Source organism: the organism of the source record quoted next, unplaced genomic scaffold (assembly GCF_019419815.1).
Source record: "Pyrus x bretschneideri cultivar Hongxiangsu unplaced genomic scaffold, Pyrus_bretschneideri_v1 Contig25, whole genome shotgun sequence".
Classification (NCBI taxonomy): domain Eukaryota; kingdom Viridiplantae; phylum Streptophyta; class Magnoliopsida; order Rosales; family Rosaceae; genus Pyrus; species Pyrus x bretschneideri.
The window spans coordinates 3,864,748-3,881,707 of record NW_025999557.1 but is presented as its reverse complement, the minus strand read 5'-3'; the positions used below and the strand labels follow the sequence as shown (position 1 = coordinate 3,881,707).

Here is a 16,960-nt window from a genome sequence, read left to right as displayed (position 1 = left end):
TTTGAAACCCATTCAAAAAGGAAAAAGTGAAGAAGTAGCTAGCTAGCATGATTTCTTGTCACTCTTGAATCTGATACTGTTTAAAGTGATACAAATGTGGTTTCAGATAACGGTAGTGATTGGTCATGTGCAACATATATGTGCAAGGTCATCATTTAGATCGTATGTATAAAGGAAGAACCAAAGCTACCTAGGACCACATGACGCAGCTGCAGCATAAGCAAGTAAATGATTGAATGTTGCATTGCATCAGGCATATTGATCATGACAAAACACTGAAATTACAATGATATATATACATCATGCAGGTGCAGAAAATATGTAGTTGGTCATCATGACTACTGTTGCTGCTGCTGCTGCTTATGATGCTTTTAAGATATTTGGATCGAATCGATACATCTATGCTTTAATAGATTATAGTTAATTTGAATAGGGTAACGATTTTGACCATCCGTTTTCAAAGGACTTAAAAATTAACGTGATAACTATTTTCGGTTTTAATGAATAGGTTCTCTACTTACATCAACTAGCATATGATGGCGGTCATGTATCGCCCTTCAGGACATCTATCTTTGAAGGAGGTAGGGAGGTTCGACTTAACTTGTTCCCGATAGGGTACTACAAAAGAGGATTGAATTCGGGTTATCAAGAAGCATGATTGATTCTCCCTGAATCGATGTCCAGTCAATTGATGAGGACTGTAAATTCGTCGACAATATATCTAAGTACGTAGTCGGTTCATATATCCATCAGCGTAACACTTTTGTGAATGTACCTATGTGGGATTAAATGATTTATATCCATTCAACTTATAACATGTCTTAAATTTGTAATGCTGCATCGTCTTAAGTTCTTATGACGCGCCGATTCTTCTTATACAGATAAGTTAATTGTAATTGATTTATAGTAAATTAGTTTATTGAATCTGTAACCTAATGTTTTGTTGTTGTGATTTTAGAATATCTCTTAAATCAATCTCACTCATTCGACCTCGTTACCTTATTAGACGCAAGACGTGAGGCTTGGAGACAAAATTTCGAGACTAATGTTCGGGTCATGGGCGATTGGTAACTGGACATGGGATACCAAAATCCAACACAAAACAAAAGTGTTTAATCAACTCGACCTTTTAATCCAATGTTACGCCAAACATCGTATGTTGTTAGGATGCAAAGACAGAGATCAGTACGCAGGATGGTCGTGTAGGAAGGTGAACCCTTCCTTCACTTTTTCCCTTTAGGCTTCTTCAAAATCTGTCCAGGGTTTTGCGGTGTCTTAGACGACTCTGTGTCCTTTTAAAAGCAAGATAATTTGGTTTGCTTCATAAAACAGAAACCAAATGTGTCACCCCCTCACCCCACTTGGATTTTCTGCCTCCCCTCTTTACTATTAAGCACTTCTACAAAAGCTTATTAGGTTAAGCTTGGTGAGAAAATTCTCACACACAGACTTATTCAAGTTAGCTAGAATAGTATGCTCCTAGATGTCCTAAATTTGAATAGTTCTCGGCGTAGTTTAGATCAATTTCCAAGCCTTTTTGCCAAACTGTTTAACTAACTGCAAGTAAGCACCAAATTCACTAATTCGGATTAATACAAAAGCAGAAATCCTGGCCAGAACTGAGAAACAGGAAGCAAAGCTTTGATCAAAGTAAATTCCTTGCTCCACTGACCGTGTACTGCATTGCTTATGCGTGCAGCCTGTGCTCAACTTTGTCTTTGAAGTTATGAATTCATCGAGATTTGTGCAACACTTCGACTTTGCTGTTTCTTTTCTTTCTTTTGATATGAATGAAATGAACCCTCTGTAGATGTACAAATTACAGTCATCTCTACTACAGTAGCATACAGTGATGGGCTACACATGCGCCAATATTTCCTTAGACAAAAGAACACTGCTCGACTCATTACCGCAAAGGAACAAAAGAGCATTGCATGCAGCACACATATATAGAAATAACTCGTCAAATGTATTAAAAGAAATGTTTATATGTGTTAAGCTGTATATTACACGTACGAAACTCATTCCCATGAAAGACACCAAGTATTCTCCGACTCATGTTTCATGATAAAAAAACATCCAACTCCTAATTCCAACAGAAGAATGGTGGATTTGAGAAATTTCACAATATTCTCCTGACTCATATATCTAGCTCTTTCTATTAAAATACTCATATTATCATTTACTCATTCGATTTCTCAATCGATTCTTCAAAAACTTTATAACGAAAATGCTATTTCAACGTTGGCAGTACTATCAACTAGAAAAGTTGATGCTAATGTTATAAACAAGTAAGCTAGTGAAACATTTTATTATTGTCACAAGCATGTACATTTTTTCCCACAAAACTGTATCGAGCATCCGCTTCGACTGGGCCCCAGTTGACTCCGTCCTTGCATATATAACTTCAAACTTATGAAATACATATGAGTGTACGTAATATTTATTATTTTTGCACTTACTTTTAAAAATTGATGTAGAACAGCTGCGAGAAAGAAAAGAAAAAAGTAAAAAAGAATCATAACAGGAAGCAGGGAATCTCCGTAACTTGAATGATGTGTCCAGGTCCAGTTGCCACATGGGCAGAATTTGTAGGCCACATTTTTGTCACTTCGACCAATTTCCTTTTACATTCCCCACTCCAGCTTACTGCCACGTGTAAACGGACCCCGTCACCGCCAGCAGCACGTACCGTACATCAAACTGGAAATTTCACTCTGTCCATCAATTCCCTTATATATTGCTCATTTCAGCTTACTCCACGTTCACGTACAGTTTAACTCAGATATTGACAAATTTTTACATAATGATTAAAATAATTTATGATGGACAAGCTCATGAACCAAAGTAAAGAATTATATCAATCTCAGAACCATTTCAACTAAAAATGTTTAGTTTGACAAAATTACTCTTTAAAATGTGGTTGCTCACGTGACAATTTAACGATAGTGTTGACGGATTTTTCATAGAATGATCAAAATGATTTAACACAGAGACCGCTTCTATTGATTTTCAATCTGAAAAATCAAAATGAGAAGTTATGTCAATCCCATATACTATTTTGGTCAAAAAGCTTAACCACTTGGCATGTCAAACACTCTCACAAACTGTCGTTCCTAAGTTTTCTAAAACATTTTAGTTCTCCTAAATTGTAAGATATGCCAATTCTTCCGTCAAATTGAAGATTATTTTCATCCGTTTTAATGGTGGAAAACTAACAAAAAGTATGATGAATTTGAAACATGAGGATAAGTTCCAAAACCAAACAGACCGTGGTGCACGCGCACATTGAGCGAGTGAGATAAGAAAGGAAAGTAGGTTCAGTGGAGCACGGAAAACCCAATGAGACGGCGACGGGTCTTGGTGTTGGGAACAAGGGCCGTTTTCATGCGCGCGGATTTCAGTTAAACTTTAACCTTTTTCACCTTTCGGTAAAAACCGACCAGACTTCCAACACTGCAACAAAGTTTCATATGGAAAAATAAAGAAATTTTTTATTGTAATTGGAACACGAGTGGTACATCGTGTTATTATATAAGTAATAGGAAGTTTAATTTTTTAAGTTATTAATTTTTTATTACATATATCCTATTATTTGTATAATAACATATGTACCATCTCATATTCTGACCACATTAAAAAATCTCCCGGAAAAATGACACCTTCTAGCAGTATTATTGGTCACTACAATTAATTAATATTTTTTTCTTCTTCTTTTATTTGGGAATGTACAAGCACCTATTATTTTATTTCTTTCTTGAAGTTCGTATATTTATTTAAGAGTTTGATTTTCCAACTTTTTCAGTGAGTGTCTGTCATCCCATGCTATGAAATTAACATAAAAAAAAAAGTTTTAAATTTGAATAACTACTCAATCTTTACCATAATCTTAAATTGGTCATAACTTTTTAGAACATTTTAAATAATTACTTTAAATTTTGAAAACTAGACATCTATTAGGTTCACTATCGTTAAACGATGACGTAAACAAATATTAAGCCTGTGTTAACTCTCAAGTCATCTATGAAAATCTGAATTTTCAAAATGAAATTATTTAGCTAAGCAAATTTATGGTTTAACTTAGCTAAAATTGATCAATTTGAGAAATTAGAACTCCAAAGGCATCGATTAGTGAAACCCAACTTTAGTGTTTGTCCACCTCATCATTTAATGCTAGTAGCGTCATCATTTAATGCTGGTAAAGTCCCTAGTGACTTACCAAATGTCTAATTTTCAAAACGTTAGGTAGTTATTTAGAATGTTTTAAAAGGTTGAGACTAATTTTGAATTACCCTAAAAGATTAGGTAGTTTTTTGTACTTAACCTTAAAAAAATACTCGTAGTTGTTTAAGTTAACCGCATTTAAATTTACAGACGACATATTGTCAATCAGATAGACTATATATTTGTATTGGACAGAAAATGCAATTAAACGCATTATAAAAGGAATTTGTTTTCGACTCGAAATAAATTGGATAGGGTGAGTAAAAGTTTTAGCTCAAATGATATTGAATGAGATTTGGCTTTTTTTTTCCTTTTTTTTTTTTTTTTTTGGTTTGATGGAATTTAAATTGTATTTTGAAAACGTGTACGTACTAAAAATGGGTTGTTGTTGGTCAATAAATTGCACCCATATCTGCAGACACAGGTCTGAAATCTGATCTACCAGAGTCTACAAAAAGTACATTTACTTCCCACTTTTCTTTGTATTGGCACTTCAAGTTGCGAAGAGATATTAAAGCGTGTTGGAATACAATTCGGTATACTAAGTATCATAATATAAGTAATTGAATATTTGAAGATTTTTTTTAAAGGAAAATTAATGAAAATGATTTAAAAACTTTGAGTTTTAACGAAAAAGACAAAAAGGTGTTGTGAGTGAATAGTACCATGATTGACTTTTTAGAGCAAAAATGTGATTTTTTTCGTTAAAGTGAACAGTTACCGGGAGTTTTTCGTTAAAACTCTCAATTTTTAAACTACTTGTATTATGACACTACACTATGTTTGGGTGAAGAAATTTAAAATTATTAAGGAATTTAAAAATGACGGAAATTGAAATGACGAGATTTTATTTTCTAGAATTTGTAAATTTTCTTGTTTGGTTAACCTAAAAGAACAATGGAACTGAATACGGAATTTGTTATTTTTAAACTGTCAATCATAGAAATTGAGAAATGACACCTATTTACATGGAATTTGAACTTGGGATTTGGAGGTCCCAAATTCCAAGTTTTTTTTCCACGCGGAAATTCTAAATTTCTATGTTTATGAATCCAAACAAGAGAATTTGTGCCTGTCAATTTATAAATTCTAACTTTTACCAAAATTCTATGTTTATTTCCCTCATCCAAACATAGTGTTAGTATATTGGGCCATGTTTCCAACACAACCCAAGACGCATAGATTAAAACCCAACACCATATACACTAGGATATTAGACCACATACAAAAGATAAATCATAAGCATACAAAACACAATTTGATACACGTGACTTCTCACATAGAACGAGCGAACTATGTTCTAAGTTTGTTTGAGAAAATGTAAGTTGTTTTTGTTTCATGGCGGTACAATTGGAATTTGAACATAATGACCAGCTGAAGGACAACAACTTACATGAAAGGTGTACATCATCCTTGTGATGTCTCGTTTCAATGATATAACGTTATGTGAAGATAAACTTATACATATAATTATATGATTAACAAGAAATATCAATGTGACAGTATTTCCGTGCTATAGAGAAGACTTTTGAGAAGATTGTTGTAGGTTAGGGAAACCCACGTTCTATAGGGTTGCCCTCACGAATCAATTTGTTTTTTCCTATTCTGGTACAACCATAAGACCCAAAGATTGGTGAAAAAAAGAGCAAAAAGTAAAAATTATTTGTTTATTTGCGTAGGCAAAATCATTAGAAGCAAGCAACAGAAAAAAGAAATTTTAAATCAATCAGCAGACCTTCAACTTCTCCCATTTTATTCACCAGTAATGAGTATCCATCACATCTTGTCACATCTCACCACTTTTTTCTGTACCCAATCCGACAAAATAAAATAAAATAATTATTTTCACTTATGGGTAACAATCTAGTTCTAAGTTTCCAAAACAATTATGTTTAAGATTCATTATTATAAAGACTTGACGTGAAAAATAAAATACAGACTGTCAACTATCTGACATCCTCCCCGCCTTTTTTTATCCAAACTTAATAAACTTATTCAGACGGAATTCTTTGTTCTTTATACAAATACTTCACTTTTCAATAAAAAAATAAAATAAAGCTAAGCTTGACACTAATGATTTTCTCCTCTACTTTTTTTTTACACTGAAAACTTCAATGATTTTATCTTATTTTTTTATTCAAAAATAATTAGTCAACAGATTAGATGTCAAACGAACTTGGTGGCGCCGCCAAACCCTGGTCAGCTCATCCTACAAAAAGAAAATCAAGAAGCTAGTTAGTTATGATTCTTATGAATGTTTCAAGCTCTTTTTAAGAGATAAATTTGCTTATACCGAAAATGTCAATGTAGTAGTATTTTAAGTCAATCACGCGCTACTATGACTATTTATTAACTTTCAACATAAAACTTTTTGATTAGTTTAGAATACTGCTGCAATGACATTTCCGTTATGATTAATTTTCAACCCAAACAATTCAATAAAGTCAAAAGCAACATTCAATTTCCATAATCTTACCTGATTACCAAGATCACTCAAATCCACCAAGCCAGAAACTTCCAAATTTGCCAATTGGGAAATTTTGGGGATGAAAAGAACTAAAACCTGTAAACGTGTGGGGTTACTTAGAAGGTGTCAACAAATTCACCCAAAATTTGTACCTGCCTGCTCTGTGTGTGTGTGTGATGAGGAAAAGTATGGGGAGAATTAGACAAAGAAGAATGTAGGAAATTGCAGCCAAAAACTGTGAAAAGGGAAAGAAAGTGAGAGGCCAACCTTCTTCTGGATTGTGGGCAAAACAGTCTGTCTTTATCACCATCAGCAATTGCTTTGTGCCCACTTGCAATTTGGGGACCAGAAGATTTTCAACTGATAAGAAGCAAGAACAAGACAAAGAGATCTTCTCAGCAATACAACTTTAATCGGGAAAGAAGACACGTTTTATGCCCATGCTTTCGAAAAAAATATGCGCAGTACATGTTCGATATTTTCATGCATGATTAGGAAGTCAACTGGAGATTACTGGAAGCGTTATTGGCATAAAGATTCGATCTTTTTCATGACAATGACATTTTTTGTGCGGTAAAGAAAACCCTTTGCTCGTGTTATCGGAAATAATGCTGAGGGATTGTTTAAAATGAGGGAAGATGGTGAAAAGTACCTGAATGATTGAGGAGGTGAAATGGGGTTGGAATTCCGGATAATTTTGTATTGAGGAGGTGAAATGGGGTTGGAATTCCGGATAATTTTGTGTTTCGGTTATGGTGTTTTGTAATCGTAGGAATTCCTGTTTACAGACTGTGAACGTTAGATTCAATTATAAACTATAAAGTGAACTCTAAAAATACGTAAGTAAACCGGATCATAGGATAATAACCTGATGTAACAGTGCAGTAAATTCTGCTTCAGAAGGGACAGGCCACCCTTCAATAGAAATTGAGGCCGGTGTATGCATGGGAGTGTGGCAACAGCTCCTCTACCTCGATTCTGGAACTGGAACAACTCATACTTTTCTTGATTCGGCTACGGTTAATAGACTCAACCTCTGCCAGAAATACACCGTAGACTGGCCTATGATCTGAGAATCTTGACTCCCCACGAACATAAGACAGTTGCTGGAGGCCTCTTCCGTACCATAATATACGATCGCACCTTCACATGCATAAAGTATGTTTAGATATTCATATAATCTAAAAAACTAAATGATTTCCTCTCGAAAAATTTTCTACAAGAGATTTGTTGTTAGTACCATGCTGGAGTTCTTCGCTTCTCCTTGGTGTGCCTATCATCGCCTGCATACCGATCTGAATTATTTAGATACTTGTATGTAGGAGGGAAATATATCCTCCCTTCATTCCATCCCTCAAAGACGCGTCCTCTTAGTTGCTCTATTCGTAGCTGATAGTATAATCCATCAAAATTTCAGATACAAGCCATTCTAAAGCAAGTCAAAAAAGACCACAACACTTTTTTTCTTTCCTTTTCTTTTTGGTCCCATGGGGGAACACGAGATTAACACATTTGAAAGAAAAGCACAGTGCTTGTAGTGTAATAGGTTGCATACCTGGTCATTCTCTAACAATGCCCTCCAGTTGCGCATCTCAACAAGAGCTTTTGCAGAGCGGTAAGAAAGGGCAATGCGATAATTCAAATCCCCAAGCCAGATAATTCGACTGCACAAGGAAACTTCGTTTTAAAATTTTCTCCAAGGCTAGTTTCTTAGAAATTTTAAACTTCAAAGAGAAAGAACGGCAAAACTTAGATAAGCAGATAATTAGAGAAATTCAACAAACACAGGGGCTTACTCGTGGTCTAGTATAGTCTGAGGAGAGTTTTCATCTCCCATGCCATTAACCCGGGGAAACCTTGTCTTCCTAAGGATCTCCATGACATCGGAATTTCTACGAAGTTCATCTCCTTCCTTTTGCCCAGAGGTGAGATGAGTACAGATGAAGCAAAAACTTGTTTGATGCAAAGACATGCTAATGGAAATTGAACCCTGGAAAACTCAAGACAATAAGATTGCTGCATCTCCTGGAAGTACGAAATATATTTCATTAGAAAAATGTGTACCTTATTTCCGAGATAGCCCATTAATCCTCTTCCAACACAAGACACTTTCAAATTGCGAACATCATCTCGAAGATCACTTTTTACCCACACTGTCAAAAATATACCAACCATTTGCTTGCTGGCAACCAAGCAGTATCTCGAGTGGCCTAGCTGTCTATCTCTATCCTCCATTGAGAAAGACCCACTGTTGGACATTGGTGAATAATGTGTCACAACAGGTGAATCACCAGGTACATTCTCATCATCAGAGGAACCCCATCTGTAATTGGGATCATAATCACTTGATCTGTGCCCAAACATAACCCGATCACAAACACTGAATCGCCTATCAAGTCTGGGTTGCGGCATTGACATGTCATTGTCCATTCTCATGCTGCGGCTCAAGGATTGAAAGGACCTGCGATGAAAGAAAGAGGATGCCTTCTCCCTTGCCGATCCCTCAAAGTCCGCATCTAATTCTACAATTGGATCAGTTACTGGCGAAGGTGTATGGAAAGCACCGCTTGTTCCAGGAAGATTATTTAGAGTCTTCCTTATAAGAGCTAACCACTTTTTAGCTGGCGCGATGTCTTCCGCGCCTAAAACATTGCCGGCATTCAAAGGAACTATTTCTTGGAACCTGGGAACCAAAGGGATGGATGAGGATTCTATTACCAAACAAAAACGTTGCACAGATTAGAGAGAACATATCTAGATATGCAAGAACCTACCCAAGAACATAAATATCAGCAGGTGGAGAGGTATGAAGCCAATCTTCGAGATTCAAACAACTCGGAGGAGATTTTCCAGCCACATTCCATGTAGCTACAAAGATCCTGTGCCCACATTGAACACCATAAATCTCACATACAAGAGAAGGCTCTTACCCCGAAAATTTCTGTTTAAACCTCTTCATCCACAAAGAAGAAGTGCTTAATTACAGCTAATTTACAAGACAATGCTGGTTTCATTTCATACCTGTAATTATGTACATCTGTAACCTGTGATGCTTCCATATCAATCTTACCCCGCCGGATTCTATCCGAATGCCTCTTGCTCAATCTTTCTGTGGATTTAGTTGGGGTTTAAGAGGTGATTAGTCAAAGACTAAAGAATTGGCCAGAAAATTAGGAGACTCTAAACAGAAAGCATGATTATCTTTTTATGCTAAGAATGTTGTGGTCCAAAGCAAAAACTGAATAATTAGAACTGAACCTGTTTTGCTTTTCTTGATTGTGCATGCCTCCCTCTCTGAATGGTTGTTCCTCCACTCTCCATCAACACCTGAAAAAGATAACCCCATAAAGTTGTTAAAGCTGAGCTTTTTCCACTGTTGATACATTCAAATGATTCAAAAACCACCACAAGAAAACAAAACAAAACAATAAGAACATTTTTCAAGTTACAAAATAAATGAAGAAAATAATAATATTAATAATAATTAAAAGAAATTGCTGCAGAAAAGAGGAAGAAAACAAATGGAAGATCTTGAAGCTGCAGGGTCCATTAAAATCTGAAATTTTCTCTACCCAAAATTGCAGTGATGCAGATTAGAGCATTGCAGGAGTGTTCAGAGCAAAGAAGAATCTAAAAATGCAGAGAAATCCCTTTTTTTTTTTTTTTTATCTTGATGTAAAATCCAAGGTTCCCAAATCAGAAATCCCAAACTCTTATAAAATCCAAATCAATGCATGTAAGTGACAATAACCTCCGTAAACGGCGTCGTCTGCATCGAAGTCCTCGGCTTTGCTCTTGATGTTGAACCATTTTTTGACCAGTGTCTTGGGCCATGAAAGCTTCAGAAATTAGCTCAAAAAAGTCAGCAATCTCAGAACCAAAATGCAGAAGAAATTGGAAAAGTGGTGGCATTTTATCGAACCTTGCTTTTCTTGGAATTCTCATCTCTCATTGTTTCACCGCTTCATAAATGGATGTCTGTAATGCGGATGGAGAAAGAAGAAGAAGGCCAACAAAATTAAACCCCAAGAAGAACAAAAAGAACCCAGAAAAATGGGCTCAAAAGCTCTGGTTTTTTTCCGGGAAACAATGGGAAAAGCTCAGTGAGTTGGTTAGGAGAAGAAGAGAACAAAAATGGGTAGTGGGAAAAGCCCCTTGTTTCTCAATCAATGAAGAGAACCCAAATGGGCATTTTATTTTCCCGGCTTCCAAATAGAAAGTTAAAATCCGAAATATCCAACTGGGTACTTTCCTCTTGCACTTCTCTTCTGTGTTTGGCAGGAGAAAAAACAGAGGTACTTTCCTCTTGCACTTCTCGTCTGTGTTTGGCAGGAGAAAAAACAGAGGAAACTCGAAGGGGAAGAAACAGGAGGAGGACACAGCCCTCTAAGTATAAATCAAGACAAAGAGAGAGAGAGAGAGAGAGTGAAAGTGTGGGAGTTGTCTGTGAGAAAAACCTCGTTATGGGTACAGAGCAAAGTATCGAATTTTGAAGAGAGAATAAAGTGGAGTGGTATAAGAGTGAGAGGAAGGAGAGGGGAGACAGAGAGAGAGAGAGAGAGAGGAGTGAGCTTGGCTCTGTGTGTCGAGAGGCTTTTTACCCCAAAGTCCAAGGCCGACCCAGCCCTTTGCTTGGGAATTGGGGAGAATGGGCACTCGGGCTGTGGCTTTGGATTATATTTGGTCACCCACTCACACCCAACTTCCCACACTGCCCCTGCCAAGCTTTCTCTCTCTAAATTCTGCCCCCTCTCTCTCTAAGTTAGGTTTGATCTAAAACCCAAGCAGTCAAAGAACCCAACAAAAGAAATAGATAAAAGAGATTAATGCATTTGGGAGTTTGTTACAATACGTAGTACTGACTGATCTCTTTGATTTTGAAATAAGAAGGGAGGTTAACAATAACTTAGTTCGAATTTGTTTTTGACAATAATCGAATTTAAAAATTCTTACTTACAAATAATACGAAATATTACTAGAACATAAATTTAAGTAACACTTGACTTCTTGCGAACTTTATAATACGTGATTGTGTTTGCACAATTGGTAGGAATGTTTGGAGGGCTTTTTTTGTATAGGTCATTAATGTTGACCCCAATGTGGTGTGCTTGCTTTGAGACATTCATAGCCATAGATTTTTATAGGGTTTCATAGAGGGTGTATTTTTGTATAAGAAAAATGGGGTTTCTTCTCCAATGGAAGTTCATTGCTGAGGTGTGGGAGATTGGAAGAATGTTTGTGGTCCAACTTAAGAAGCAATTGCATGCAAATATCTCCTCAAAACCTTCAATGGTTTGCTTTTTAGTTGAACACTAGGTTACATTGCTATGCAAAATTGAGGCCCTTTTGACTCCATCAAGACTTGTGTCCATGAGAACCAAGGCATTTGTCCCAGTTTTGGGGGTATCAGTTTGGATAATTTCAACTTGCTAATATGCAAGCTCACATTTCATATATTTTGGATGAATGTAAAGTTTGTGTCTTGAAAAATGCCCCCTTCATAAAAACACTTGCTTATGCAAATATTGAACGTTAGATTTGTATTTTTTGGGGGATGCAAGACCTCAGTCTATCTCCTCGTGTGATGTCTCGTTTAAGAAGAGAGATATGGTATATGATATATCAGGGGCGGAGGGTGGTGATGCCTTGGGGGACATGTGCCCCCTCTCACTCATTTTTTGGTTATAAGATTATTGCATTAATCATATTAAATAGGGAACTTTAACGAAAAACTCTTGGTACTGTTTATTTTAACGAAAAATCATATTTTTACACTAAAAAATCAATCCTGGTACTATCACTTTACCTTTTATTTTGTCCTTATTGTTAAAAATCAAAGTTTTCAAGCCATTTTTATTAGTTTTCCTTGTTAAATAATGAATAATTTCTCTTTAGTTCTTAAGTGCCCCTCCTTTCTTCCATGTTTCTCACTCACTCTCATGTTTAAATCTTGTTGAGTAGCATATATTTCGTTAATTACGAATGAGTATGACATTGTTAATACAACAATAAATAAAAGTTAAATAACAGAGCAACAAAATTAGGTATTTTGCTGGTAAGTTTCAAGGTACCAATACATCACAAGTATACAAGTCACGAGCCAAATTAACCACTCAATATTTCAAATTAATCCAAGAACACAAGACATGGACCAAACTAGTTCACCTTAGTTCACATAAAGGTAGGATCTTGCTAGGCAATTGAGAGTCCCTAATCCTGGCTTAACACAATTCACAACCCCACGCGATCTCCTAGGTTTTTGAGCCTAAGTATCGATTAACATTGTTTAATCACTAATCTTGAACAAAGTAATTTCTTGGATTAAGCTCTCCGGGCTTGATTTATTAATTGACTAATCTTAACACACATGCTATATGTGGGAGACTGTGTCTTCTTCCCCTATCATACTACTTAATTGTTCATATTTCAAGGTTATCTAATTAAACTATTAAGCTAGACAGCTAAACACACCAATGAAAACTACAGAGTCTTCATCTCCCAAATGCCAAATGGGAATCCCTCACAAACCCCATCGAATCCTCTACTCTAGTGAAGCTTCCACTACCCTCATAGCCAACCATCCCCAATATATGTTGGCAACGATTTGTCTAAAACACATAGAGCTGTCATACAAACGGCCCACTTTTCTACCAGCATGGCATTTGGCCAAATCTCCTTCATATACAGTCATACATGTATAGATATGACCGCGACACCCCATATTGTGCTTGGCCAATGTTGTGTCTCGCATCGGAAAAGTACTAGGTCAATTTGGATTGTGTAAGTAATTGCATGTAGTCTCATTAGTGACTAGTTATACCAAGATCGATGTGGTGCTGATATGGCAACTGGTTCATGATAGATGGTATTAAAGCCAACCCAAACACATAGTATATTGTGTTGGCTAGTGTTGAGTCTCACATATGGAAAAGTACTAGGTCATTTTGGGATGTATAAGTAATTGCATGTAGTCTCACTAGTGACTAGTCTTACCAAGCTCGATGTAGTGTTGATAAGGCATATGGGTCGTGACAAATGGTATTAGAGCCAACCCAAAAGCATAGTATATTGTGTTGGCTAGTGTTGAGTCTCACATACGGAAAAGTACTAGGTCATTTTGGGCTGTATAAGTAATTGCATGTAGTCTCGCTAGTGACTAGTCTTACCAAGCTCGATGTACGGATGTAGTGTTGATATGGCATCTAGGTTGTGACAGATGGTATTAGAGCCAACCCAAACACATAGTATATTGAGTCGGCTAGTGTTGAGTCTCACATTAGAAAGGTACTGAGTAACCTCTATAAGTGATTGCATGTAGTCTCACTAGTGAGACTAGTTCTTTATATTATGATCGATATAATGAGAAAATGACGAATAGGTGGTGCAAGATGATATCATCAAGGGACCCTAAACGTTGGCTAATGCATGTCAAAATGGCGTCACCCTGGGACAGTGCAAGAACTGTGAGAAAAACAAATGCTAAACTTACGAAAGAGTGATGGGCAAAAGGAAATGAGGGAAGAGACAGACTACCCTACAACTCGATCGAATACTTTTCTTTTTACTAGTAACTGTTTCCTCACAGAAAAATTTCAACAAAGTGGGACCAAAGAGGACACCATCTAATCGGATTCAGTTATGATGAATGTGGATACATGCATGATTCTCTCCAATCTCTCCCTTTTCTTTTACATGACTTGTACCTTATCCTTTGGTAAAACGTGACGTGGAACATCCATCTGCCACTTCATATTATTAGAGAAAACTTAGTCAAATTGTACATAAATTCGGTCCTCTTTCTTTGTGGTTCATGGCCGGCTGATGTAAAATGTATTTCCTCACTCTCATGTCCCACCATCATTCATCATGAAATTTTGGTTATGCATGGTGAAATTCATACTGTCGTTTTCTCTTTCTCCTTGATTTGTTTCTTCAATTTGGAAAAAGAAAAAAGAGAATGAGTTTCTCACTCTAATTGTGAATAGATAAATGCTCCACCATTGAAGTTACATGTCATGTATGAAAGGTTATTTATCGAAATTATTATCCAACTCAAATTGTGCGTCGATAATGATTTTAACTCTACATTTGCGACTAACACATAATGAATTTGATGCTCAACCGATAAATAAAAAGAATAACTCAGAACCTCTAGTGCTAGGATGTTGGAAAACTCTTCCTTGTTTGAAAATCAAACAGGTAAAAATCCTAGATAGACAAACGAGGTAGTCAAAGGGATGATCTTTGATTTGTACTTTGGGCAAAGTATCTTCTTCTCTTAGTGAGAACATGATTTTCTTTCTGTTTCTTTTGCTTTTTTCAGCTTTGAAAACACCCTCTTAAGGCAGCCCCTCCCATCCTCTCTTTTGTTTTGCCTAACCAAAAATCTAAGGTGTCAAAGTTTTGGATGTTATTTGTGTTTTTGTGGGTATCTTTTGTTATAAGATGTGTTTCCAAAGCACCTCTGGGATTGGGCTTCAAGTACTTGGGGTGATGTGGGCATGTGGCTTCTGATGTACACTCTGTGTCCGTCGATTCTCTGACATGTATTTGTACATTTGCACAGTATATATACATGACAACATAAATTTTTCATTGAAAGTTAAACTTGTTAATTATGCTAAAAACATATATTCTTAAGTAGTGGCTTCCATGCTACATTATTCATTTGTCCAAGGCTACATAAGAGTAGCGTATTGCATTAGGTCGACGAAAACGGATATGTGTGGGACCTAAATGCATGAGGCACTCTTATGTGTGCATTGGACGAACAAGTGAAGTGGTACGAAAGGTCAGAGTACAAATTATCTCTAATAATTAGGCCTCATCTTTATACAACAGAGAAATATTATGACTAGTTACTTAACATGTTGAGTTGAATTTGACCATCCTTGCTTGCAGAAATTATAAAGAATACACATCAAAATCAGTCTGTGTGCATGTGCTCAACTGAACCTAGCACTCGTCTATAACCAAATGAAGCATGTAGAATAATTTGCTTGTCACATTATAAAGTTCGTAACAAAGAGGCCATTATTGGTAACAAAAGTGAATCATGTAACATATCATAAATAAAATACATATACCAAATATTTTCCCTAAAAAGAATAGGATTTTTATCACAAATGGTTTTGGAAATTGATCCACCTCATCAAGATGTTTCCTGAAATTAAAAATTAATCGATATACGTGATCGCAACTGTTTATTGAACATTGTGCGGTCATTTTTCGTTAGATACTATTTATATTTAATTTTAAATTTTAAATTTTAAAATGATTTATGACCGCACGATGTATGATGGATGGTCCCGATCACGGGATCCTTAAGATCCCTAGGAAAAGGATATGGCGCGTCGGATCCTTTTCCATAAATCAATGCAGTCTTTCCGTTACAATTCCATCAAAATTTCTGTTATGTGTTGATGTGACACATAATTGAGTCTCACAAGTCAAATAAAATATTTATTTTTATATAATTAAAAACAAAAATTAAAAAGGAATTTTTTGTTTTTTGATTTTCCTTTTTTTATGTTCTGAATCTGCTTCAAACACGATGGTCAGTGACTGTGGCAGGCGGAAATAAATTTGGGTTTAGGCACATGAACGGTTTGTCAGGCATGGAAGTCTGGGAATTATGGTGGTCTAGTGCGAGATGGTACGAGGTAGCGATGGGATGGGATTTGAGAGCGGTGGTTTCACGAGAACGCGGGTCACTTTGGGTTGCAAGTTAGGCGTGCACAGGCTAGTGGTTTGCGGGTTGGGCGGAACTAAACAGGTTGGTGGATGAGGACTGGGCTTCCTGGATGCAACTCACCACCTCGCAGCCGCCGCATTTGGTCTCGGATCAACCCAGTTGCCCATTCTTTTCTTCCTAGCTTTTTGTTAGGCTCTCATCCAAAAAACATAAGCCAAAAAAATAAAGGGAAACCTGTAGAAAATATGCGATGCAGAGAAATAGTATTGTGAAGGTGATGATTTCCTTCATTCATTTCACCGTATAGATAATTCAAAGTTTACAAGAGTCCTATTGCAACCATGAAACAACTCTTAACAGATTTATCAACTCTGAATTGCAGTTGGGTTCTTAGTGTGTGTGTGTGTGTGTATATATATATATATTTTTTTTTTTGGGGGAAAGAGTAAGAAATCTTGCTGGCAAATTGAACCCAGAAAACAAAATCTCAATCTGCAAGACAGAAAGACATTTGCTTATTTGTTGTTAGGTTTGAAAACCTTGGTGAGATAGAGATTTTGGGAAACTTCTGTTTT

At 36.3% G+C, this 16,960-nt stretch overlaps 1 protein-coding gene and 1 long non-coding RNA gene across 3 annotated transcripts; both read right to left on the bottom strand.

The window, feature by feature from the left end:
• Positions 1-6,324: 6,324 nt before the first annotated feature.
• On the bottom strand, positions 6,325-7,392 carry LOC125478521. Its single transcript, XR_007259355.1, has 4 exons — positions 7,344-7,392; positions 6,959-7,051; positions 6,701-6,852; positions 6,325-6,433 (listed from the first exon to the last, which is right to left on the bottom strand). It is a non-coding gene; the product is annotated as an uncharacterized LOC125478521 (long non-coding RNA).
• On the bottom strand, positions 7,393-11,103 carry LOC103957209 (type I inositol polyphosphate 5-phosphatase 4). 2 transcript variants are annotated; one of them, XM_009369329.3, is made up of 11 exons: positions 10,614-11,103; positions 10,443-10,530; positions 9,950-10,018; positions 9,713-9,800; positions 9,466-9,570; positions 8,756-9,374; positions 8,488-8,681; positions 8,247-8,355; positions 7,932-8,080; positions 7,560-7,834; positions 7,393-7,469 (listed from the first exon to the last, which is right to left on the bottom strand). In XM_009369329.3, the coding sequence occupies exons 1-10, from the start codon at positions 10,641-10,643 to the stop codon at positions 7,609-7,611; spliced, it is 1,677 nt and encodes a 558-aa protein (XP_009367604.2). In that variant the 5' UTR covers positions 10,644-11,103; the 3' UTR covers positions 7,393-7,469; positions 7,560-7,608. The 2 variants fall into 2 exon arrangements, 1 of the variants encoding a protein (XP_009367604.2); XR_007259354.1 differs by having other exon boundaries at positions 7,430-7,469; positions 7,932-7,974.
• Positions 11,104-16,960: the final 5,857 nt, after the last annotated feature.